This window comes from Monodelphis domestica, chromosome 7, assembly GCF_027887165.1.
Source record: "Monodelphis domestica isolate mMonDom1 chromosome 7, mMonDom1.pri, whole genome shotgun sequence".
NCBI lineage: Eukaryota > Metazoa > Chordata > Mammalia > Didelphimorphia > Didelphidae > Monodelphis > Monodelphis domestica.
In genome coordinates this window covers 277,700,714-277,725,143 of record NC_077233.1, presented here as the reverse complement: position 1 = coordinate 277,725,143, position 24,430 = coordinate 277,700,714, and the positions used below count along the sequence as shown (strand labels likewise).

Sequence of the window (24,430 nt, the reverse complement as noted above, 5' to 3'; positions counted from 1 at the left end):
TGTGTATAAAATTATAGGGTGGGATTAAATCTGGAATTTCAAAAAAAGTTAACATTCGTTTTTTTTAAACGTTGAGTTCCAAATTCTCTTCTCTCTCCTCCCATTTATTGAGAAAGCAAGCAATATGGTGCCCATTTTCCAAGTAAGTCGTGCAAAACATTCTATATTAACTTTGTTCAAAAAAAAGGAAGAAAAAATAAAATTAAAAACATCGTTCAATTTGCAGTCAAAACTTATCAATTCTCTATGGAAGTGGATAGTATTTTTCATCATGAATCCTTTGAAATTGCCTTGTATCGTTGTATTAATCAGTTAGCTAAGTGTCACAGTTGTAGGTCAAAAATTTTTTTTAATTAGGTAACAATTGTTTTATAATCCTATATAGTTTATTTTACACCTTTAAAAATACTATTTCAAAAGTGTTACGTAGGCTTCATCAGACTACCAAAGAGGTATATGACACAAAAAGATTAAAAAGAACATTTGGACTAGGTTGATGTCCAAGGGCTCTTCCATCTTCAAATTCTCAGAGCCGAAAACCAAGCTAAAGACTCTCCCCCAAGGAAACGCCTCTCTTTGCATCCTGGTTGAGTTAGTATTTCCAGGACTAGGGACGCTCTGAGCCCCAGGTAACTTCGAAAATCCGGATTAGAGAATTTCACAGCACTCGGATCGGCTAGAGCGCGCAGACTGAGCACGCGCAGTAGGTAGCCTGTCGGGCGGAAGCCCGAAGGAGGCGGGGACAACAAGGCCGGAGTGCGGTGGGCGGAGGAAGTATGCTAGTTTCGCTTCCGGTTTTTCGGAGAATCATCTGTTTCTTCCTGCTTAGACCCTTTGTAGCTGAAAAAAAATGAACCGATTCTTTGGCAAAGCAAAGCCCAAGGCCCCACCACCCAGCCTGACAGACTGTATAGGCACGGTGAGTTAGCATTATATCAAGTTCTTTAATCCTCGGAGGACCTCCTGTCCACTCACCCCTCGGGACTCCGGGGGCGAAGCTGCTCGAGAGCCTAGGGGGAGATGAAGTCCGACGAGGAGGGACAGAGCTGCCCCATCTCCGAGACCCCAGGAGCGAATCTGCCCTGGGAGTGGGGGTGGGAGGAAGGAGAAGCCGGACTGCCTTCGTCTCCCTCATCTGGGACCCCGTAATCTGAATTGAGGGTCCGGTGAGGAGGAAGGAGGGGTGGGGCATTCTACACCTTATCCACCCCTCCCGAAGACGGGCTTGGAGGTGGGGACCAGACCGAAGGAGGGAGTGGGGCAGAGGAATGGAGAAAAAGAAAAGAACCAGGTGCCTTTCTTGGGAAGTTGGTAGAGATACCATCCCACGATTCCCTCCTTCAAGGGCAACTTCCTTTCCTTTCCTACGGAAGATCAGTAGTAGAGGTGTCCAAGGCACCACTAACCTCTTTTGGGGGCAGAAACTCGACCTCGTTCTTTCTGGAATCTAGAACCATCTGTGTAGAATCCGACGATAATAGCCCACAGTAATACACACCTAGATGTGTGGAGCTTTAAGGCTTGTCAAGTGATTTATGCATGTTTTCTCACTGGATTCTCACAGTGAACTCGAGAAGTGTTATCCTTATTTGTAGTTGAGGAAGAAAACTGAGGCAGAGAAAAGGTTAGAATTTAGATCCTGGTTTTCTTGATATCAAGGCCAACTCACTGCCTGTGTCCATACTGATTCTCTGCTGCTGTTAACACTTTTAAGTTCTCTGAGGGCAAGAATTATGTTTGTTTTCATCATTGGATCTCAGGATCTAAATTGGAGATTTTGCCAAACGTGCCCAGAACGTTCACAATTAAGATTAATTAGAAAATACTTAATAAAATAATTCAAAATACAATAAAACAAATGTAAGTGAAATAAATTACATAAATAAAATAAAACGTGTATAATGTTGAGGAAACTGAGGCAAATAGGTTAAGACTAAAGAAGTTGTTTTAGTTTTGTGTGTGTGTGTGTGTGTGTTTTTTTTTACCTTCTGTCTTAGAATATATAAAATATAAGTTCCAAAGCAAAAGACTGGTAAGGGCTAAGTAATTGGAGTTAAATGACTTGCTCAGGGTCAGCTAGAAAGAATCTGAGATCATATTTCAAACTGGGTCCTTCTCACTCCAGATGTGGCACTCTATTCGATGAACCACCTACCTGCCCAAGAAAGTGGCTTAAAATTGGATTTGAACTGGTTTTGCTGACTCCAGGAACAAAACTAGCTACTTAACTGGCCCTTAGAGTCTAAAGCAGAAGTTCTTAAATTGGGGTCCATGGATCAGCTTAAGATATGCCAGGCACTTACTAATCACTGGAGATGCAAATAGGAAAAAAGAAAGACGATGCATACCCCCCAAGGAACTTATGATATTTAATTTAACAGGATTTAATTTGGCTTCAGATAATAATGTTCATCCTGCTGGGCCATATGATGACAAATTGTTTTGTTGTTTTTGTTCAAAGCACTGGTTTCTTAAGTGTAGGAAACTCTCGATGTGGATCAGCAACTGTTCTGCCATTTACAGTCTTAGAGAGTTGCCAGGTGTACCCAGCAGTCAAATGATATATCTAGGGTCACATTAAGTATCAGGTGAGACTTAGACTTAGGTCTCCCTAGACCCCATCATACTGATTGTCTGTTACTACTATGTTGTAAGTTCTTTGAGGGCAAGAACTGTTTCTGTTTTCATTATTAAATGCCTGGGTTTAATAAAGAGGTATCAAATATATGTAGCCCACATTCCCAATGAAAATATAATTAGGAAATCGAACACAATAAATACAAATACAGTAAAACATACATAATATTAATATATGCTTTTTAAAGTCAACATGCAGCTCATCAGATTTCTATTTGAGTTTGACACCACTAATCTTTTATAGTACTTCCATAGATTTGTGATCCCATCAGTTTGGATGGATATTGCCTCAGTTCTCAATCTAGCCATACTCATAGGATGACTGTGAGACTTTTATCCATGTCTCTCTATACATCCTACACAGGGTGGATTGCATATTTAAGTTAATAAATGGTTTGTTGAAATAGGGAGGGTTAGTTATAATTCAGGAGAAAATATACTTTCTTTCATCATTAGTTACTCCTTAGAGTTTTATTTAATTTTACATATATTATTTTCATTTATCACATATTCACAGATTAAACACTATAAGGGATCTCAAAGGTCATCTAATCTACATCCCTTTTTTAACGTATGTGGAAACTGAGGTTTAAGAGACTTGCATAGTCACACAGCCTGATTTGAACCTAGGGTCCTTGACTCCAAATGCATCCCTCTTTCCATTATACCTCATTACCTTCACAGTAAACTGTAGAAGTATACAGGAAAGAGATTTTTATTCCTCTTCTAGAAAGATGAAGTGATTGAACTAAAGTTACCCATCCAGAGAAAACACAGTGAGCCCCAGAACCTAGGTTTTCTGACTTTTGTCCATCATCTTTTACAATATAGTACATTACCATTTATCATTCTAAGATGTGAAAATTGTACCACATTGTGTTCCTTGGGAAGCTTCACTAAAGCCCTACCCTCTGATGCCTTTTTATGATGAGATAATCCTAGGTTATTGAAAATGATCAACCAAATGTTAAGTTTTGTCAGTTCCTACCAAGCTAGACCGAATGTCTGTTATGCCAGGATGAGCCCAAATTCATGGCAGCCATGAGGCGATGAATAAACGGTTTCATTGAACTGCACTCTGAATAAGAGTTAATAGTATAATAAGGAACCCTAGACTTCATTGAGAGGTCTCCTGTGGAGAACAGGGAAGTGATAGAACCAGTGTACTCTTCCTTGGACAAATCATATCAGGAATATTATGTTTTATTTTGAATGCCTCATTTTAGAAGAGATGTTGAAAATCTGGAGTAGCATGATGAGAATGATAAAGAGCCATGAGATCATTCTATATAAAGATTAATTGAAGGGGGCATCTGAGTAGCTCAGTGGTTGAGAGCCAGGCCTAGAGTTGGAAGGTCCTGGGTTCAAATTTGACCTCAAACAGTTCCTAGCTATGTGACCCTGGGCAAGTCACTGCACCCCCATTGCCTAACCCTTACCACTCTTTTGCCTTGGAAACAATGATTCTAATGCAGAAAGTAAGGATTACAAAAAAAAAAAAAGATTAATTGAAGAAATCACCAGAAAGAGAGGAGATTTAGGGGAATATGATAACTGTCTACAACTAGGCTCATAGGGAAGAGAGTTTAAGATTGTCAAGTTTGCCCTCAGGGTAGAATTAGAAGCCTTGTAAGTCAGACAGATTTTTCTGGAGGTCAGGAAAATCTTCCTCACATTTCAAACCATCCAAAAGTGAAATGGGTTGCCACAGATGGTAATAGTCACTGGTTATCAAGCAAAGGCAGGAAGACCAGTCACTGGGAATGTTATCAAAGGGATTCTTTTCTAGAGATGCATTGTAGGGGATACCTTCTGATGTCTCTTCTAACACTGAGATTCTCTGTTGCAATATGTGACAATAGAGGAATGAACCGCATGGCAAATAAAGCATGAATCTTTGAAATATTGAAAAATACTTCATTTGCATGGCTTTTCCATAAATATTAATTAATTAGACTCGATGACCTTTTTGTGGTCCTTGAATACCTTGATTCTAGGGTAGGGGTAGAGCATTAGGGCAGTGAAGTGGCAGCTTCATAATTTAACCAGATTATAGATGGTTCCCTATGTAAAAATTAAATTCTATTTCTACTAATAAAAACATATTTTATGAGGTTTATTAAGGAGTATTAGAAATCAAGGATACAAAATAAAAACCATGTGCCCGTGGCTGATTAGCCCATTCAAAATCCCTGCTCTTAGCTTACTTGCTACATCCTACATCATTGCAATTGAAGAGAAGAGAGTGTGGGAGGCTGTTACTGCCAGTTTAATACCAATTGTGATCTCGACAACTTGGGGACTCAGGTGAGATTATAGGGCATTCTGGGAAATACCAAGGACTTCTGGGGATTGAAGTCTGGGGTTCAAAATCTCCATTTTTATATCTAGAAGTAGTGGCAAGGACACTGGACTGGGAAGCAAAAAGCCAGGTCATAGTAGCAGCTGTTACTTCCTATTCAGGGTAGCCTCAGACAAGTCACCTATAAAATGTAAACAATAGGATGGGTCCTGCCTATCTCAGACTGAGGATTAAATTGAGTCATATATGGGCAAGCTCAAGGGCTGTACAAATGTAAGGTGGTATTATTACCGTTTCCTACTATATGGGCATGTTTTCACTCTCGCCCTTTTTCCTTTCTCTTTTCCTTGTCCCCTCCTTCCCGTGCTCCATGCGTATCTATTACATAATTATGTCTTACATTGAAATAACTTCTCTTTCTTTTTCCTTCTAAAGGTTGATAGCAGGGCAGAATCAATTGACAAGAAGATTTCTAGACTTGATTCTGAGCTAGTAAAATATAAAGATCAGATAAAAAAGATGAGAGAAGGACCTGCAAAGGTAAGACGGAATGTGCCTCAGAAGTAATTTTTAAATGCCTGAGTAGCTTAAATACCTAGGGTACCCCCCCTTTCCCCTCCTCCCCCAGCATTGTAATAAATGCTATTGAGAGTTACAATAGAAACTATAAGGAGGACACAATTCAACAAACATTTATTGTCTTGAACACTTATTATGTATAAGTCAATCTCTGTCTGCTAGTTCCATTGACTTCTTTTAAGTCCCAGCTAAAATCTCATCTTCTACAGGAAACCTTTCCCCTCTTTAATTCTAGTGCCCTTCTCATTCATAATTATTTCCTATTTATCCCCCATACAGTTTGTTGGTACATATTTGTTTGCTTGTTGTCTCTACCATTAATTAATGTATTTCCCTCTCAATTATTTCCCATTTATCCTGCATATGGCTGGTTGTATGTCTTTGTTTGCTTGTTTTCTCCCTCATTAGACTGACTTCCTTGACTTTCACAGAGTAGGCGTGTAATAAATATTTATTGCCTGACATCTTAAATTCAACATGTCTAAAACGGAATTCTTTACCTTTGCTCCTAAACCGTCCTCTCTGCCAGTCTTCCTTTTTTTCTGTTAAGGACTCTACTGCCCTTCTAGTATCCCAGCTTCGTCAACTCCAAGTTATCCTTGATTCCTCATATCCCTAGTCAGTAAGCTTCAGTATTCCGTGCATTGGCTACAGATACAGAAAAGGAAAGCGAGCCCCTCAGGAAGCTTACAATCTAATCAGGGAATACAGTACACAAAAGGAAGCTAAACCGTAACAGGGAGGAGAAGGTCCCCAACTTGGAGCATGGTGGAGCCCACAAATAGTGCAGCCAAATGAGAAATGAGGAGATGTCTCAGCTGAGGTCTGAAAATGGAGGCCTGCGGTTTGGACCCCAAACCTTAGATTAGAGAGACTAATCGGAGAGAAAGAGGGTAGTGATGAGGAGACGCTCCAAGGTTGCTGAGGTCTTGCAGGGTGATGAGGAGCTCCCTGGAGGGTGGGGGAAAAGTCCTCAAGGAGTCCATCCGGGGGAGAGATGGAGAGAAGCGAACATTTAGTTGCCCCTCCTGGCCATCTCTGCCCTTACAGCTTCTCTCAAACCAGTTAGCCCTTTAGGTCCAGTTTCTGACCTACATTATTGCAGGGTCCTCCGAATAGGTTTCCTTCCTTAAGTCTTCCCACGCCGGTCTATCTTCTCTCTATCCCTAAGCTGCCAAAGTGGTTTTCCTTATCCGTGGCTCTGACTGTGTGACCCTTCTTTCTGGTAGCTCCTTGGGCTTTCCTTGCCTTTGAGATCAAATACAAGCTCTGGTTGTACCCAGCCCCCAACCTCTCTTTCCATCTTCCTTGGACATTAGTCCCCGTCTTGCACTCAGGCTTCGACCCAGCCAAATCATGCTGCTCTTGTATAGCCAGTCCACCCCTGGGGTCTTTGGCCGTGCCCACCTCGGGGGCTCTCCCTCTGCACCTGCCTCACAGGCCCTTTCTTTAGGACCCAGCTCAAGCCCGTTTTCCCCAAGACTGCCTTCCTTCCTGCCTCAAGCACAAGACTCTTCCTTCCCAAACCACCTGGCTTTTTAGCTGCTTTGTGTATATCTGTATGCATATTAGCCACATGCTATTAATATGTAAATATACATACTAAATACACTTTGTGTGCAGTCTCCTCCATTTGAGTGTAAGCTCCGCTCCAGTAGGACTTGCTTCGTTCTTTGTTCTTATGTCCTAAGTGCCTAGCACTGCGCTTGGTATGTAGTAGGCCCTTAACATATTTGTGGGGCGATCCTCACGAGAGAAGGGGCAGATTGACAAGAGTAGGTCAGGACTCACTCAACAGGCTAAGGACGGGGATTATGATCTCTGACTCAGAGATTTGTCTGGAGTAAAGTTGAGACCTGGAACTCTGCCTAGTCGAAAGAAAATCTTGTGGGGGGGCCGCTGGCTCAGTGGATTGAGAGTCAGGCCTACAGACTGGTTTCTGGGTTCAAAACTGGCCTCAGATATTGTGTGACCCTGGGCAAGTCACTTAACCCTCATTGCCTAGCCCTTACCACTCTTCTGCCTTGGAACCAATATATAGTCTTGATGCTAAGGTAGAAAGTAAGGTTTTAAAAGAGAAAGACAGACGGACAGACTAGGTGACTGAAACTGGGGGGGGGGGGGGTTATATAATTCACCTGCGTTTGTTTTCAGCTTTTTAAAATTTCGAGTGTAATTTTCTTTTTGCTTTCAGAATATGGTAAAACAGAAAGCCTTGAGAGTGTTAAAGCAGAAAAGAATGTAAGTTATTGTCATAATTTCCCTAAATCAAACTTGTTTTATGTAAAGAAAAATGCTTTCCCGCTTTATGTTTTCACTAATATTTTATAAGCATTCTCAATTTAATAAATATTTACATATATAATTATGTGAGGGAAGTCACTTTATTACCTGACTTCATTAAGTTACTTCATTCACAAAATGAAGGACTTAGACTAGATAATCTTTTGAGGTTCCTTCTAGCTTTAAACTTTGTGTCTCTGTGACTTTTTTTCTTTTCCCTAGAGGCATTATAAAGTGCCTCAATAGCTTGTGCCATTGTCTACATTGTATAAATCTTTGTGAGAATTTTCTCCATCCCAACTGAATATTATAGATATAAAATTATGTGCCTTCCTTATTTTCAATGATGTCAGCATTTGGGGCAGCCAGGAGTACAGTGGATAGTGTACCAGGCTTGAAATCAGAAAGGCTCATCTTCATGAGTTCAAATCTGGCCTCAAGACACTTACTAGCTGTGTAAAATCTGGAACAGTCACTTCACCCTGTTGGCCTCCATTTCCTCATCTGTAAAATGAACTGGAAAAGGAAATAGCAAACCACTCCGGTATCTTTGCCAAAAAAAAAAAACCCTAAATGGGATCATGAAGAGTCAGACAAACTGAAAAATAACTGCATAATAATTTTTAATTCTCTATTTTGAATAGCTAACTCAGTTTGTAAGAAAAAAATTCTTCTTTCTCAAGTTCATGTTAGTGGACAACTTCTGTGCATTTCTATGTTATTTTATATTAGTACCAAAGAATAGAAAAGAGACGCAAAATGCAAAATTAGTATTGCTTCTTATATTATTACATAGTATATATATATTTTGAACCCTTACCTTCTCTCTTAGAATCAATACTGTGTATTGGTTCCAAGGCAGAAGAGCAATAAGGACTAGGCTGTGGGGGTTAAGTGACTTGCCTAAGGTCCTACAACTAGGAAGTGTCTGAGGTCAATTTGAACCCAGGACCTCCCGTCTCTAGGCCTGGCTCTTAATGCACTAAGCCACCCAGCTGCCCCCATATAGTCTTATATTATTCTTATATTGCTTCTTGCCAATATAATATAAATGTTTCAAGGATGGAATTGATATAAAGATTTAAAATAAAGATTGAGGATTATAGTGTAGCTTTCATTTTTTCATATTGTCCTTTCTCCCTGTAATATAAACACTAAAAAATACAAGAAGTTTGTGTAGCTAATTGAATTTAAGTGTTTGGTAGTTCTAGTTGAAGTTAAGTGTTTTGTTCAAATTTACATGCAGGTTGCATTCTATATGTTCATATGTAAGTTGGTTGATTGAAGCTCATGACCCATTTCTTTTTTTTTAATTAATTTATTTGTTTAGTCAATTTAGAATATTATTCCTTGGTTACAAGAATTATATTCCTTCCCTCCCCTCATCCTTCCCATCGCTGGTGTGCAATTCTACTGGGTATTATTTGTGTCCTTGGTCAAAACCTATTTCCATATTATTGATATTTGCACTAGAATGTTCATTTAGAGTCTTCATCCCCAAACATATCCCCCCATGTAGTCACTTAGTTGTTTTCCTTCAGTGTTTCTACTCCCACAGTTCTTCCTCTGGATATGGATAGTTTCTTTCTCATAGATCCTTCCTGGTTGTTCAGGATCAGTGCATTGTCCCTAATGGAGAAGTCCATTACATTTGATTGTACCAGTGTATCAGTCTCTGTGTACAATGTTCTCCTGGTTCTGCTCCTCTCACTCTCTGCATCACTTCCTGGAGGTCGTTCCAGTCTCCATGGAATTCCTCCACTTTATTATTCCTTTGAGGGCAATAGTATTCCATCACCAACAGATACCACTATGTGTTCAGCCATTCCCCAATTGATGGGCATCCCCTCATTTTCCAATTTTTGGCCACCACAAAGAGTGCAGCTATGAATATTCTTGTACAAGTCTTTTTCCTTATTATCTCTTTGGGATACAAACCTAGCAGTGCTATGGCTGGATCAAAGGGGTAGATATTCTTTTATCGCCCTTTGGGCATAGTTCCAAATTGCCCTCCAGAAGGGTTGGATCAATTCACAACTCCACCAGCAATGAATTAGTGTCCCGACTTTGCCACATCCCCTCCAGCACTCATTACTTTCCATTGCTTCATGACACATTTCTAATAGACACAGTGCTCTAAAGAGATATCACTATGTTCCAAGATAGCCTACATATATCTATATAATCCATAGTGTAGCTGAACTATGCTGTGAAATCTAACCATCTTTATGTCTTTATTTTGATGAGAAAAATGTAGTCTTGAGCTTTCCTTGGAAAGAGCATGAACTTAAGGCAGCATAGCATAGACAATAGTTGTCAGTGTGGTCCACAATCCCAAAGAAATAAATTTGAAAAAAGGAAAAAGATCTACTTGTACAAAAATATTTATAGCTAAGCTACTCTTTGCAGTGGCAAAGAATTGGAAATTGAAGGAATGTCCCTCAATTGGGGAATGACTGAACCAATCATGGTATATGATGGTGATGGAATACTATAAGGATGATGAACAGAATGATTTCAGAAAAAGCTGGAAAGACCTTCATGAACTGATGCAGAGTGAAATAAGCAGAATCAGGAAAACACTGTATACAGTAATAGCAATATTGTGGAATGATCAACTGTGAAAGACTTAGGTACTCTCAGCAATACAATGATCCAGCACAGTTCTGAGGGATTTAGGACAAAAAATGCTTTTCACCTCCAGGGAAAGAACTGTTGGAGTCAGAATGCAGATGAAAGCATATGATTTTTCAGTTGTTTATTTGGGTTTATGTTTTGGGATTTTGGTTTTATAAGATTACTTACAGAAATGAACAATATGAAAATATGTTCTGCCTAATAGTACATGTATAACCCAGATTGAATTGCTTGCCAGCACCAGGATGGGGGAGGGAAAGAAGAAGGGAGACATTTTGGATTATATAGCTTCAGAAAACTTATGTAAAAATTTATTATTATATGTAATTGGTTTAAAAAAAAAAAGAATGTAGTCTAAGGACCCCTGAGTACCCTTCAGAGAATTTGTGAGGGCAAACTTTTTCATAATAATAGGAAAATATAATAATAAAGACATTTAAAATTTTGACACAGGAAAGATTGGTAGATATAACCCATATACACAAAAGCTTTTTGAGGTATTCAATAACTTTTTTTAAGTATAAAGAAATTCTGTGACCAAAAAGTTTGAAAACTACCAACCTAGGTAATAAATTATCAGGCCCAGGAAATCTTAGGTTCAGATCACCTCTCTGCCACTAGTTATGTCATAGGCATATGTCATAGGTCATAGGCAGCCAAGTCACTTAACCTCTCTGAGTTTAGTTTCCTTATGAGCATAATAATAATTGATAATAATAACCTACCTCATAGTATGTGACTCAGATAATGTATCTTTGTATTTTAAGCACTTTGTAACTTTAAAACAATATGTAAACTATATAAACTTCCATTATTTTTACTTGTTATCCTTTAGACCCTCAAAAAAAATTCCAGTGCCACATTCCCCCTCAGGTTATAACACAACAGGGACTCTCCTCCCTCTCCTCAGCCTTATCCAGCTTAGCTGCTAAAGAAGCTCTTATAAGGGGGGCAAAGGGCTTAAATGGTAAAAGTACCTAGAGGAGCAGCAAGGTACCATAGTAGATAGAGCATAAGAAGACCCAAGTACTTAAATCTGGCCTCCAACATTTACTAGCAGTGTGACCTGGAGCAAGTCACATAACCTCTTTGCCTCAGTTTCCTCATCTGTAAAATGGGGATCATACTAGCACCTACCTTCCAGGGTTGTTGTGAAAATCAAATGAGATACTAATTGTTAAATAATTGTAAAGTGCCTGGCATATAGTAGGCATAAATTATTATTATTAGAATATGGATTAATGGAAATAATCAGGGACATGTAATAGTTGGAAGTGTGTTTCAAATACTTTCTAGGGAGGATAGGTGCTCCATGAAAAGAAGTAGAGAATAAGAAAAGATCCTAAAGCAATTGTTTCCACTGGATATGAGAGAGGTGGGATGAGGTCTTAAAGCCAGGTGGAAAGGGTCTTTGAGGGCATTGCTTTTCTCAGGCAACAACAGTTGGAGAAAGAGAAGAAACATTTCCTTAGGATTGGGGGTAGGAACAGAGAGAAGTAAGATTGACCTCTGTGATACAGGTTGAATCTCCACAGATTATGGAGTTGATGAATTGATTTGATATGTCTGACAGACAAGATTCTCTTCTGCTTGTGGGAATTAAGCATAGCAGACTTTGCTAAATCTTTGGAAATAAGCAGACGACGTGGCAACTTCTATTTCCAGTTTTAATAATGACTGCTTAAATAGCAATGATAATAAATAATATCATACAGTATAATAATTAATAGTGACTTTTTTCTTCTCGACCTCTTTTTTTTTGAAAATTTTATTTAATTAATTGATTTGGAATAGCTGGACCTCAATATTGACTCATGTTTGACATTCTTCCTTGAATGTAAATAGGTATGAACAACAACGGGACAATCTTTCACAACAGTCTTTTAATATGGAACAAGCAAATTATACTATCCAGTCACTGAAAGACACCAAAACAACGGTAATAAATAAAATCATGTTGTAAAAATGTTTGAATCTAGGTGAACCATCACATGTACTTAAAACTTTTTATCTTTCTAGGTGGATGCTATGAAATTAGGTGTAAAAGAAATGAAGAAAGCATACAAGCAAGTCAAGATTGACCAAATTGAGGTAAGATTGTACTATTTTTTTGTCAGAATAGTCCAAAGAGGTGTTAACTCTTGTATTTTTAATAATGACATTGTTAAATCACTAAAGTAGAATTTTATTTCAGAGGGAATGAAGGAATTATATTAACTTGAATTACTTTCAATTACTTTTCATTTGAATTACAATTCAATAACTTTTCAGCTAAGTGTTCAGTTTTCAACTTCATAGTCTAAGCAGCTATCTATAAAAGAAAAGCAATGTATTCCTGACCTGGAAGGAGTTGAGATTTCCTTTCTGGAAATATAGACATTTGTCAGTGTTTTTTGTCTTTATGTTATCTATAACAGGAAGATTTTAATGGTGGTAAGAACAGTTTCACCCTAGACCAGTGATGGTGAACCTTTTAGAGACAGAGAACCCAAAGTGCCACATATGAGCTGCCCCTTTACCGCAGACAGGGAGTATGATATTGAAATCACTTTAAAAGACTGATATATATTAATTTAAGGTCGCCAAGGAATTCACTTATGAAATTCCTAAAATGAAACACTCAAGTCAGAATGAATCTCTATAATAGTTTAATTACAACGGGAGTAAGAACGAAGGAGTGGGAGAAAAGGAAAGAAGGGGAAAGGGAAGAGGTTAACTCAACCTTGTGGCAGAGCCAGAGGGAGTTTAGGCCTTGGAAGGCCAAGGCAAGGAAGGGAATCAGTCCTTTTCACTCATGTGACTGATCCGAAGGAAAGCTGCCTGCGGGCCTCCTCCCTGCTCGAGCTCCTAGAACAAACTGGCACCTAGCCCTGTCTACAGGAAGTGAGCGAACTCCAGAGGCTGTTCTCTACCTCACTTCCTGGGCCTCACACGTGCCTAAGCTTGGCTTAGGACAGCCCAGGTGGGCAGTTAGTTATTTCTGATTTGTCATTGACTAGCACATGCCTGTGTAGTGTGGGTGTGCACAATTTTGTGTGCGATAAAAATCACAGGAGGTGTTCCCATTGGGCTGCTAGACAGAGGGGCAGGTCATGTGAAAAAGGTCCTCAGGCAGGTGTAGAAAGGGGGAAGAGAGCAGCCGTCTTTGGCACATGTACCATAGGTTCACTAACATGGACAGCTCTAATGCTGAATCTATAGGACTGTCTTGCCATACCAGTTTTCAGGAATCAGAGCATTCGCTCTTTATTTTTTCTCTTCTTTTGTTTTTAAATTTTGCTGATTCCTTCTTTACTTTTTCCAAGAATAACTCTTCAAACTGCTCCCCAGAAACCCTCCACCATCTCCACAAGAACTCTTTATATAGTTTTATATTTTACACATAAGCCTAGTTTTTCTGTTTATTTTTATTTAATAATTTTAAAAATTATTCCACATTTCAATGGTATCACATGTGTTCTTGATCAGAACCCATTTCCATCTTGTTGGTATTTGCACTAGGATGTTCATTTAGAGTCTACGTCCCCAACCATATCCCTTCGACCCATGTCGTTAAGCAGTTGTTTTTCTTTAGTGTTTTTACTCCCACAGTTTTTCCTCTGGATGTGGTTAGTGTTTTTTTCTCCTGTAACCCTCTGGGTTGTTCAGGATCACTGCATTGCCACGTATGGAGAAGTCTATTACATTCGATTGTACCACAATGAATCAGTCTCTGTGTACAATGTTCTCCTGGTTCTGCTCCTTTCGCTCTGCATCACTTCCTGGAGGTTGTTCCAGTCTCCATGGAATTCCTCCACTTTATTATTCCTTTGAGCACAATAGTATTCCATCACCAACATATACCACAATTTGTTCAGCCATTCCCCAATCGAAGGGCATCCCCTCATTTTCCAATTTTTTGCCACCACAAAGAGTGTAGCTATGAATGTTCTTGTACAAGTCTTTTTCCTTATTATCTCTTTGGGGCACAAACCCAGCAGTGCTATGGCTGGATCAAAGGGCAGACAGTCTTTTAGTGCCCTTTGGACATGGAACTGTGAATTTTTTGATAACTATATTTCAATACAGTAAGTTTCCTTTATAACCCCATTTTGTTTTTATTTATTTAAAAACATTTGACAAAGTTATCCGTGGAACAAAAAAGATTAAGAAGCCCTTATTCTTCCTCTTTTATCAGTGCTACCCAGCAGTTTTACCCTGACTTCTTTGCTCTGAAAGGAGTCTAACTTCCTACTGCCTCTTGTGGCAATTACTTTTTTGGTGATTATTCAGATCCTGCTTTCATCCATTAACTTAGATAATCAAGGGTTGCCAGCCTTTTACTTAATGTATATGTTTAATCTAAGCTTCCTCTTAAAATAAAGCTTGAGGAAGACACTCAAGTTTAATTGAGAGAATTAGCATATTTACCCACATAATTCCTCCTATTTTAAGTGTGAACCAAGCTCTTTGTTACTGTTGTTTGTGATATTTTCTGCACTGTTTACAGCTCTTTAAGTGTTCTCTTCTTTTTATTTTTTACCAACACTTTCTCTGGGGCTTTCCTTCTCTCCATTTTTTTCCCCATTTAATTTTCTCTTGATCACTGAACTTCTCTGAACAAACTTTTAGAGTAGCTCCTGCTAACAACCAAAGCACTCTCTGGTGGAAGAAAAATTTGGTCATTTTCTCAAAATTGAGGGGAGAGGGTACAGGAAAAAAGTAATTTGTGAGTAAATACTTTCAAAAAATTAATTTAGGATATACAAGACCAGTTAGAAGATATGATGGAAGATGCAAATGAAATCCAAGAGGCTCTGAGTCGGAGTTATGGAACTCCAGAGATTGATGAAGATGACTTAGAGGCAGGTAAGTAATGGTATCAGTTGTTTCTGGCCCTTTCCGTTTAATGCTTGGGGCTTCTAATTTCCCACAAGAAAAGGGCAGCAATTATGAGCGTATTCAAGGGAAAGATAATGTGAAACAGAAATGTTAGGAATTTGAGTTAATCTTCCACTTAGCTCTCATTAACTGAAACTCATAAAGAATTAAGGAAGCAAGTGCCTCTGAGAACCAGCAAGGTTGTTTTCATACATCCTCATTGGTTAGTCCTTTCCTGCCTTTTCTGTAAGGACAGACTTTCTTCTTCCTGTCCCTATTTGTCTGTTCAGTTTCCTTTCCTTCAGAATCAGTAAAATAGAAAGAAAGGAAAAAAGAAATAATCTGGAAAGAGGCCAAGATGCCAATCTGAGGAATGTCAGGGGGATCCCTGCATTAGACAGGGAGTAGGACATGGAAATTCTAGCCCCTTTCAACTTCTTTATTCCATGAAATGCTTTCCTTTTTTGTTTCTATGGATTCCTTTACCATTCTACTTTATATTTCATTCTTTCTCTAAGCTATTTTCCATCATCTCCCCCCCCCAACCCCCCAACCACCACCTTTATTCAAAACATTGTTACCAGCTGGAGGTATTGAATAATGGAAGGAATGTGGCTCCTACATAAAGGAGAGACCCAGATTTGAATCTTAGTTTTACATTAGCTTTGTGACCCCGAGCAAGTCACTTAATCTCTCTAGGCTTCAGTTCCATCCCCTGTAAAACTATAAAATGGGGATGATAATAGTATTTGTATTACCTGTTTCATAGGGCTATGTGAGGAAAATTTACAAAATTCAAAGCACTTTGCAAATATAATTTATAATGATTATTATTATTACTTCTTTTAACTGATAATTTTGCATTTTCTCCTGAGTTATTCCCTTTCTTGTCCATTTGTTCTAATTGAACCCTATTCTGTGACACCATTGTACCTTCTGAGTCCTCCACTCCTTGCATGCTAACCCAACTTATCGTCATACACCTCAAAGAGCACATTCCACATAGTCTCTGGAAAGAAGGGTGGAAAGGGATGGGAGTCTCCAGTACAAACACTGACTGGGCTTCTAGAACGGATGTCCTAATTGTTATCCTCTAGAAGATGATTTCAATGTGAATCCAAAGAATTACTAAGGTTTCTTTTTTCCCTTTATGGCAGTTATTTTTGAATTGTTCAGGGGAAAAAAGGTGCTATTGAATTTATGGAATAAAATCCTACTTAAAACTTCAGCTTTGCATTGGTCCCTTGTCTTTAGCAACAAATTCTGTTAACAGTTTTCTTAACTGTAAAAATTCTAAACGTGTTAATTTAATAACTTCTCCTTCACTTATGTTTTAGAGAATTAAAAAGTGAGAGTAGAAGACTTCACACAATGGAGTATTGAGATGATTAAATAAAATTCAAGCTCAAAAGGTAGTTTTATATTTACTGGTAGCAAAATAAGTTGGGTTAGCATGCAAGGAGTGGAGGACTCAGAAGGTACAATGGTGTCACAGAATAGGGTTCAATCAGAACATTCTGTGGGAAACAGGTTATAAGCAATGAAATGTTTTCTTGGCAGCAAGTCACTTGACCCCCATTGCCTAGCCCTTACCACTCTTCTGCCTTGGAGCCAATACACAGTATTGACTCCAAGACGGAAAATAAGGGTTTTTATTTAAAAAAAAAAAAAACCTTTTCTGCCTTTGTAACAACTCTTAAGATAGAAGGGCAAGAGCTAGGTAAATGGGGATACGTGACTTGCCCAGGGTCACACAGCTAGAAGGTATCTGAGGCCAGATGTGAACTCAGGTCTTCTCAACTCCAGACTTGGCACTCTATCCACTGTACCACCTACCTGCCCCTTCTTTGTTTAATTATATTTTTCTTTTGTTAACTATTTCTCACTTAAAATTTTTAATCTGCTATGGGCCAAACTTGACAATATTGCAGGCTGCATATTTGATACTTTTACTCAAGATTGAGCCACTTTCTCTAACACTTCATTCTACAGTCCCTGGAAGAAATGAGCAACCTGCAATATATCTGGTTTTCAGATCATCTTTACTCAGGCAGAGAAAGGATTTATGTGTTCTAACTGCATTAAGTTGGGGCTTGAATGTACTGTATGTCACATATGGGCAAGACATTTAACAATCATGTCCTTAAGGGGAAGCTGGGTGGCTCAGTGGATCGAGAGTCAGACTCAGAGACACGAAGTCTTGGGTTCAAATGTGACCTCAAACACTTCCTCGCTGTGTGACCCTGGGCAAGTCACTTAACCCTCATTGTCTCGCCCTTACCACTCTTAAGGGTTTTTAATTTAAAAAAAAAAATCATTTCCTCGTCTGTAAAATGGTGGTATTGAATTAGATGAACTCTGAACTACATGAGCTTTAAAATATGTTCCTCTATATTCATCATTGAAGTTCAGTTTTCCTTAATCCAGTTTTCCTGCAGTGAAATAGACATGTAGTTCACAATTGATGTCACACTGCTCCAGAAGTAGCCCATCCAGCAAGCGTTGCTGTCCGTGTCATCCTGATGATTATCTAAGTTTGTATTCATCTCAGGAATTGGATAGGTTGCTTCCTGCGTCCCTGGAAGAGACTCCCGAGCCCCTGGAATCAAGGATCCAGGTGAATCTCATAGACTTTCGGCTGGAACAAATGAATGAATGCGTTTGAGTCTCTCGTGTCTCTTTACACTTGCCAAAAGTTACCTGATTTCTCAAGTAAATTTTTGTCGAAAATTGTCTAGTTAAGACAGAGTTGGCTGGTTTTCTTTCAGAATTGGACGCCCTGGGGGATGAGCTGCTAGCGGACGAAGACAGCTCTTACTTAGACGAGGCGGCATCTGCACCAGCAATTCCCGAAGGTGTTCCCAGTGATGCAAAAAACAAGGTGGGGACGTTGTTGGTTTTAACATGAAAATAAGATTTTATTCTTGACCCTCAGCCCTGAGAATTTGAACGGCAATTAGGGGAGGCAGCTGGGTGGCTCCGTGGATGGAGGGCCAGGCCTAGAGAAGGAGGTCCTGGCTTCAACTCTGGCCTTAGACACTCCCTAGCTAGGTGACCCTGGGCCAGTCCCTTAGCCCCCATTGCCTAGCCCTGACCGGTCTTCTGCCTTAGAACAGTATTGATTCTAGGACAGAAGTAAAGGATTTAAAAAAGGAGAGGCAGTTATGAAGGTGTCCGGGTGAGAAGATGAGTTCTAGTCTCTTCCTCCAAGCTCGGGTTCAGGGTAGTTCAGTCTTCTTGTAGTGTCGTACCACAGATGAGGCCACGCTGATACTCCCAGCCTGGAAACGTCGCACGTCTGAGGGATGACTGGGCATCTCTCTTAGGGATCGGCTGGGCTGCAGCTGAACTCCCAAGTCCCCGAGATCGCCGAGCTCGGGAGGAACATTAGGAGACTAAAGCGCGCGCCCCAAGTCGGCGTTGCCTGGAACGCGCCTCGTCTTCCGCTCTTGGTGATGGTTTCTTTGTCATTTGGTGTCTAACGTTGAAACAGAAACCTTGCTGGTTGTGTAACGCACACATCATTCACCTTTGTCCCTGGAGCTCCGGGAAGAGCTCCTCCCCCGCCAGCTAACGTCCAGTGGTGGAGGGCTGTCTGTCGCCTTTGGTGGGGGCTCGCCAAGCCCTCTTGGGCTGCTCATTCGCCTTTGGGAGTCACCGGCGGTTCAGGAAGCTGTCACAGGTCAGGCAGCCCCCCTGGTCACATTGTCTCAGCCAGAGAGCAACCGCCAGGCTCCAGTCCGTCAGGGGCTAAGGAAATGTCCACTCCACGCGTGGAGCGGCGCCCCTAGTGCAGGGGACGCAGGAGAAGACTGTTCCACTTGTTTCTTGGGACAGTGGCTGCAGCAGGGGTGAAAGGCTTGGGACTTGGTCCCACGTGGACGGGGCCATTGAAGACGCAAGCCGTTGGCCAGCGACTTTCACACGTCGTGCTAGCGGGCCTCCGAGGTGCCGCCGTCACGGCAGGCCATCGGGCACGTGTTGAGTCCGGGATTGGCCTGGGCCTCTAGACCTCTAATTCACGCAGTGCCCCACCTCTGATTCTTCGGGAGACCAGCGTAGTCAGTGTCCCCACTCGGTTCTCTGGGCGATCACCATGCGGCTCTCCCCAGTGAATCATCCAAAATGTGGTTCCTTTACGTCTAAGATTCGCTCGCCAGGGTACAAAGAGCAGAAGAGATGGCGCCCATTTCATGGCGGGAATTAGGACAATTTAGATCATTTAAAGAAAGGAGAGAGAAAAAAGAAAAATGATTGATAGGTCATTGACAAAGAGTCATTGGGCGCATTCACCTTTTTGGCATTAGTGTTTACAATCAAGATAAGTGGGGGGTTCAACCCCCCTCAGCTCAGTTCATTAGAGCCAAAGTTCGTTCAAAATCTGGTAAGGCAAGGTTTGATTTTTGCAAGCATCCTTACAGCATCTTCTCTAGAAGACCTGCTTTCTTGGTCCAGGGTATTAGTGATTATCTTTTCCTAAAATTGCTTTAAAAAGACCTCAGACTGGACTTTTAGGGTAATTACACAATCCCCACGCCAACAATAGAATTGACACAGGATGGATGGCTAAGCTTTAAGTTACATTGATTAATTTTTTTCTTAAAGCATAAAATAACATATGAACCAATTCTCCCAAAAACAAGAGGAGAGAGGAAATTTAAAAAATATTAAAATCAAAAACACATGTATATAAATCTTAATATAAATTAAAATCATAACAAGTCCTTGATTCACTATCAAGATCCAATTGAGGTAGCTTATAGCCTACAAGCATGTAGGACAGGTGCAACAACATGGGAGTTTCCTGCCATCAGCCACTACTACAAAAAGTTGCCATACTACAGAAGAGACAAAAGTCTGACAAAAATGGGTGCTATGGTACTGGAACTCAGGACAGAGAATATAGACGGATATCTAGATCCAGGAAATCACCTGCATATAGTTGCTAATTGAATCCACAAGGTTATAACAGCACAAAAGAGTAATTACAACTGATGCTGTGCATCCTAACATTTTAATTTGTTCGTTTTATTAAAAGAAAAAACAACCTGTGTGGGTTTTTTTAATCCAAGTTGTGTTGCAATTTAAATTTGTCTTCTTTTCCATAATTGTATATGTTAGTTGCTCTTACAGTTTATTTAACCCATCCCTAGTTCTTGGGCACACGGTGTTTCCAATTTTTTCCAATTTTAAATGTACAGGATTGAATATTTTTAAAGGTAGAGATTTTTTTTTCTTGTTAGTGCATTCCCTAAGGGCATTAACCTAATAATGGAGTTACTGGATCAATGAGCAATGTTGTAATTTTTCTTGAGTCGTGTTAAATTATTTTTCCAAAATCATTAGACCAATTCACAGTTCCACCAGTAGTTCAATTAATTTCCCTATTTTCAAACATCCTACAAAATAGTGCCTTTATACCCTTATGATGTTTGCCACTTCAATGGCTACGAGATTGATATCTCAGGATATTTAGTTGATAATGAGTTTTTTGATTTGCTATTTCTCTGCTTATTAGCATTCTGATTATTTTTCTCTTGAAAATATATTCTTTGACTTATATATTTTTGGAGAATGGCTTCTAATATTATAGGTTTGTATCAATTACTTCTAGATTTTGTATGCTTAGTAGGACTTTAATCAGCAATGTTTTGATCAGTCCCTACCCCCACATTCAAGTCCTTTTTTTTTTCTCATTCCAACTGCAGTTATTTGTCCAAAAACATCTTTTTATATAGTTGAAGTAACTTAGTTTATTATGTTGTCAGATTCGCTTGGTCATAGCTATAAATTTACCACCTAATCCATAGTTGGAGATGGACCTTCCATTCTCTAACATTTTAGTAGAGCGAATTTTTATGTTTTATATTGGAGAATGGTTAAATACATTTTGGTACAAATAAGATAATAGTTGTAGGTTACTATGCCATAAAAAACATTGGAAGGTTTGCATGAAGGGATGTAAAATGAGCCCAGCATCATCAAAAGAATTTATAAATTTAGAGGCAAAACATCAATTGGTGTTGGTACTAAGTTATAAAGTGTCTGACAGTTGGAAAACTATGAAATAGAAGATAATTTTTATATATCTTATATATATACATATATATAAATATAATTCAAGTATGTCAAATCATCTGTATTTTATATTGGGCTCCTTTACCCTTTGGGGATTTACTGCTGAGTTAATGTTCAGCATCTGTTATTGTTGCTGCTCCTATATGCTGTCCAGTTTCCTTCCGTTCTTGTTTAATAAAAGACTTCTTGCCCTTGAACTTTGTATTCTCGGGTGTATCAGAGACTAGACTATTTTATGCATTTCATTTGATAATTTCCCAGTAGTGAATCCTTTTTAATAAGTTCATAGCCTTTACATAGGAACAGACTTAAGAGTTGGAAGATGCTACCTTAGGTGTCAGCTCCGATCCCCTCATTTTATAGGTGAGGAAACAGGCCAGGAGATTTTAAATTACTTTTCTAAAGTCATATAAGGAGTAGGTCGGAGATTAGAACCCAGGTCTTTTTGACTTCAGATCAGTACCACGTCTACTCTTTTCTGCCTCTCATTTTATATGTCATTTACACGTACTGAAGAGTTACGGGATTTATTAAAGTGTAAATGAATTTCCCCATGTGCTATTTGTGAAGTTTTAAATTTCACATTGTATGTTAAAAAGCTTTAGTTCATAATGAGGGATTTCAAGGCATCATCAGTCAGGTGGTGAGAACTGAAGAGGGGCCTGAATTACTACTGTGAGTTTAGTTTTTCTTTTTTCCTAAAGGAGAGACAATGGGACATAGGGTCAAGGAACAATCATTAGTCTTCAAAGATAGCTCCTTCCTCCCTTTTATATAGGATAAATGGGGGGATGGGCCCAGCTTTGTCTTCTAAATACCTAATTTTTAAAAAATCTACCTTCTGTCTTAGAATCAGTACTGTGTATTGGTTTTAAGGCAGAAGAGCAGCGAGGCAATGGGGGTCAAGGGACTTGCCCAGAGCACATAGCTAGGAAGTGTCTGAGGCCAGATTTGAATGCAAGACCTCCTGTCTCCAGGCCCAGCTCTCAGTCCACTGAGCTTCCTAGCTGCCCCTTAAATACCTAATTCTTCATGGAGAGGAACTTGTATCCTGGGCCTAAAATTCCGACTTTTTGCCCTAGAGCATGGCTATCACAAACCCTTCTTCCTCCTGATGTTTTTCCATTTTCCAACCTTGTATACAAGTTGAATCACTAGAATCCGTACTTATTATTAATCGAGGTATTGCAGGATGTCATTCTCAACTATAGTGTGTTCTACTTTTGATGAGTTAAGCCAGGATGATTCAGGGGACCAAGAAAGGAATATGCTTCTCTTGGGGGAGTAGGGGGAAGTGTGAGAGACAGACAGATGGACAGAGACAGAGAGACAGACAGAGAGTATGTGTGCATGAGTGCATGCATGTATGTATCTCTTTAAATAAATAAGATATTAAAATAGAAGACTATCTCTTCTCTTTTATACTATTAGACTCTCTTTTCCAGCTATTTCTTTTTTGTTTTCTGGTTATCTTTCTTCCTTTTCCTCCCGTTCTCTGTTCTAGCCTTTCTCTATTTTCTTCTGTTTCCCTTCTGTGAATCCTTTTATTGGTTCCTCATTACCTCATTTTTCCATTTCTCTGTGTAAAACGTTCTCTGTTTCCCTCCTTAATGATTGTGGATTGCTTATTTCGCTTCATGAATTTTTAGAAATGAGTTTTTGGCTGATTGGTCATAAATATTTTATATAATTTGAAAACATGGCATTAAGAGATCTTTTTTCCCTCTCCAGGATGGTGTACTGGTGGATGAATTTGGACTGCCACAGATTCCAGCTACATAGAGCTATGTCTTCAACAGCACATTATGTATAATAAACAGAAATTGGGGAATCTGGGAAATATTTTGCCTTTCCAGTGTCACCATCACAATTTGCATATTCTTGTACCTTTCCCTGAACAAAGTTTAGTACACTAACTTTTTTTTTTCATTTAGAGGACACCTTCATTTAATAGGAAATTTCTTGTATGAGATTTAAAAATTCCTTCTGTCTTATAAAAGAAAAACTTGTAACATATTGGTGGTTGTGTAGGACTTCTGTTTTCATTTATTTATATTTCTGAAATAAGTAAAACCAATGCTATGTGACGTCTTTAAATTCTTTAATTTCTTGATACCTTGATTTTTAAAATAATATATTTCAAGACCTACATCCTTATCAAGATTATGAAGCTATTTTGCACCATTCCTATAAGTCTTATTATAGTTCATATATGCATACTATTGTGAAATGAGACACTAATTTAAAATAACAATCTTTAATTGGGATGTAGGTTTTGCTGTGTCTTCATGTCAGTGAGTCATCACTTCTTCAGTATGTAAATTGGTTCTCTTCTTGTGCTTTTTTAAAAACTTGGATAAAGTTTTAATTCCAAAGTTTCTTCAGTATTACCGTTGAGTTGTAATCACTAATGACATCATATCCTAACCCTTAAATGCATTTATGCTCAACAGATATTTTTCAAAAGGATATAATTTAATAACATTTCTTCAAACTAAAGGCCCCACTGAAAACCCAAACTTTGCCAACGATAAAGTGTAATAGACAGTGACAGTATAGTAGAAAATGCACTGGATTGGGTGCCAGAAGACCTGGACTCTAGGCCTGTGTCTGCCACCTGACTAGCTGGGTGACTTTGGATTAGTCGTTTTATTTATGTAAGCTTAGTCATCTTTTCTGAAACATGTAGGTTGTCATGGCTTTCTTGCCTATCTTACAGGGTTGTTGCAAAGATTAAATGAATTAATCTTTAGGATTATAGGCTTTAGAGTTGGAAAAAATTCTTAGAAGATTTTCTAATCTAACTTCCTTATTTTATAGATGAGAAAACTGAGGCCTTGAGCAGTGAAGTGACTTGCCCAAGGCCTCACAGTAGTAAGTAGGAGAGCTGGGATTCGAATCTGAATCTTCTAAGCACAAATCCAGTGTTGTTTTAACTCTACCGTGCCACTTCATGGATGTGTTCAGTAATGTGGACACGCGCTTTGTAAAGTACTATACAAGCATAATGTTTTTAACACATTCTAGGTGCTCAATAAATATTTGTTGAACAAA

The 24,430-nt window shown here is 39.1% G+C and overlaps 1 protein-coding gene and 1 long non-coding RNA gene across 2 annotated transcripts; one reads left to right on the top strand and one right to left on the bottom strand.

Moving 5' to 3' along the window:
* The first annotated feature begins 781 nt into the window (after positions 1–781).
* Positions 782–24,430, top strand: CHMP5 (charged multivesicular body protein 5). Its single transcript, XM_001362096.5, has 8 exons — positions 782–919; positions 5,375–5,479; positions 7,713–7,759; positions 12,284–12,377; positions 12,458–12,529; positions 15,178–15,286; positions 18,067–18,179; positions 23,108–24,430. Exons 1-8 carry the CDS (start codon positions 851–853, stop codon positions 23,156–23,158), a joined length of 660 nt encoding a protein of 219 aa, XP_001362133.1. The 5' UTR covers positions 782–850; the 3' UTR covers positions 23,159–24,430.
* Positions 784–1,454, bottom strand: LOC130455424 (uncharacterized). Its single transcript, XR_008913380.1, has 2 exons — positions 1,407–1,454; positions 784–840 (listed from the first exon to the last, which is right to left on the bottom strand). It is a non-coding gene; the product is annotated as an uncharacterized LOC130455424 (long non-coding RNA).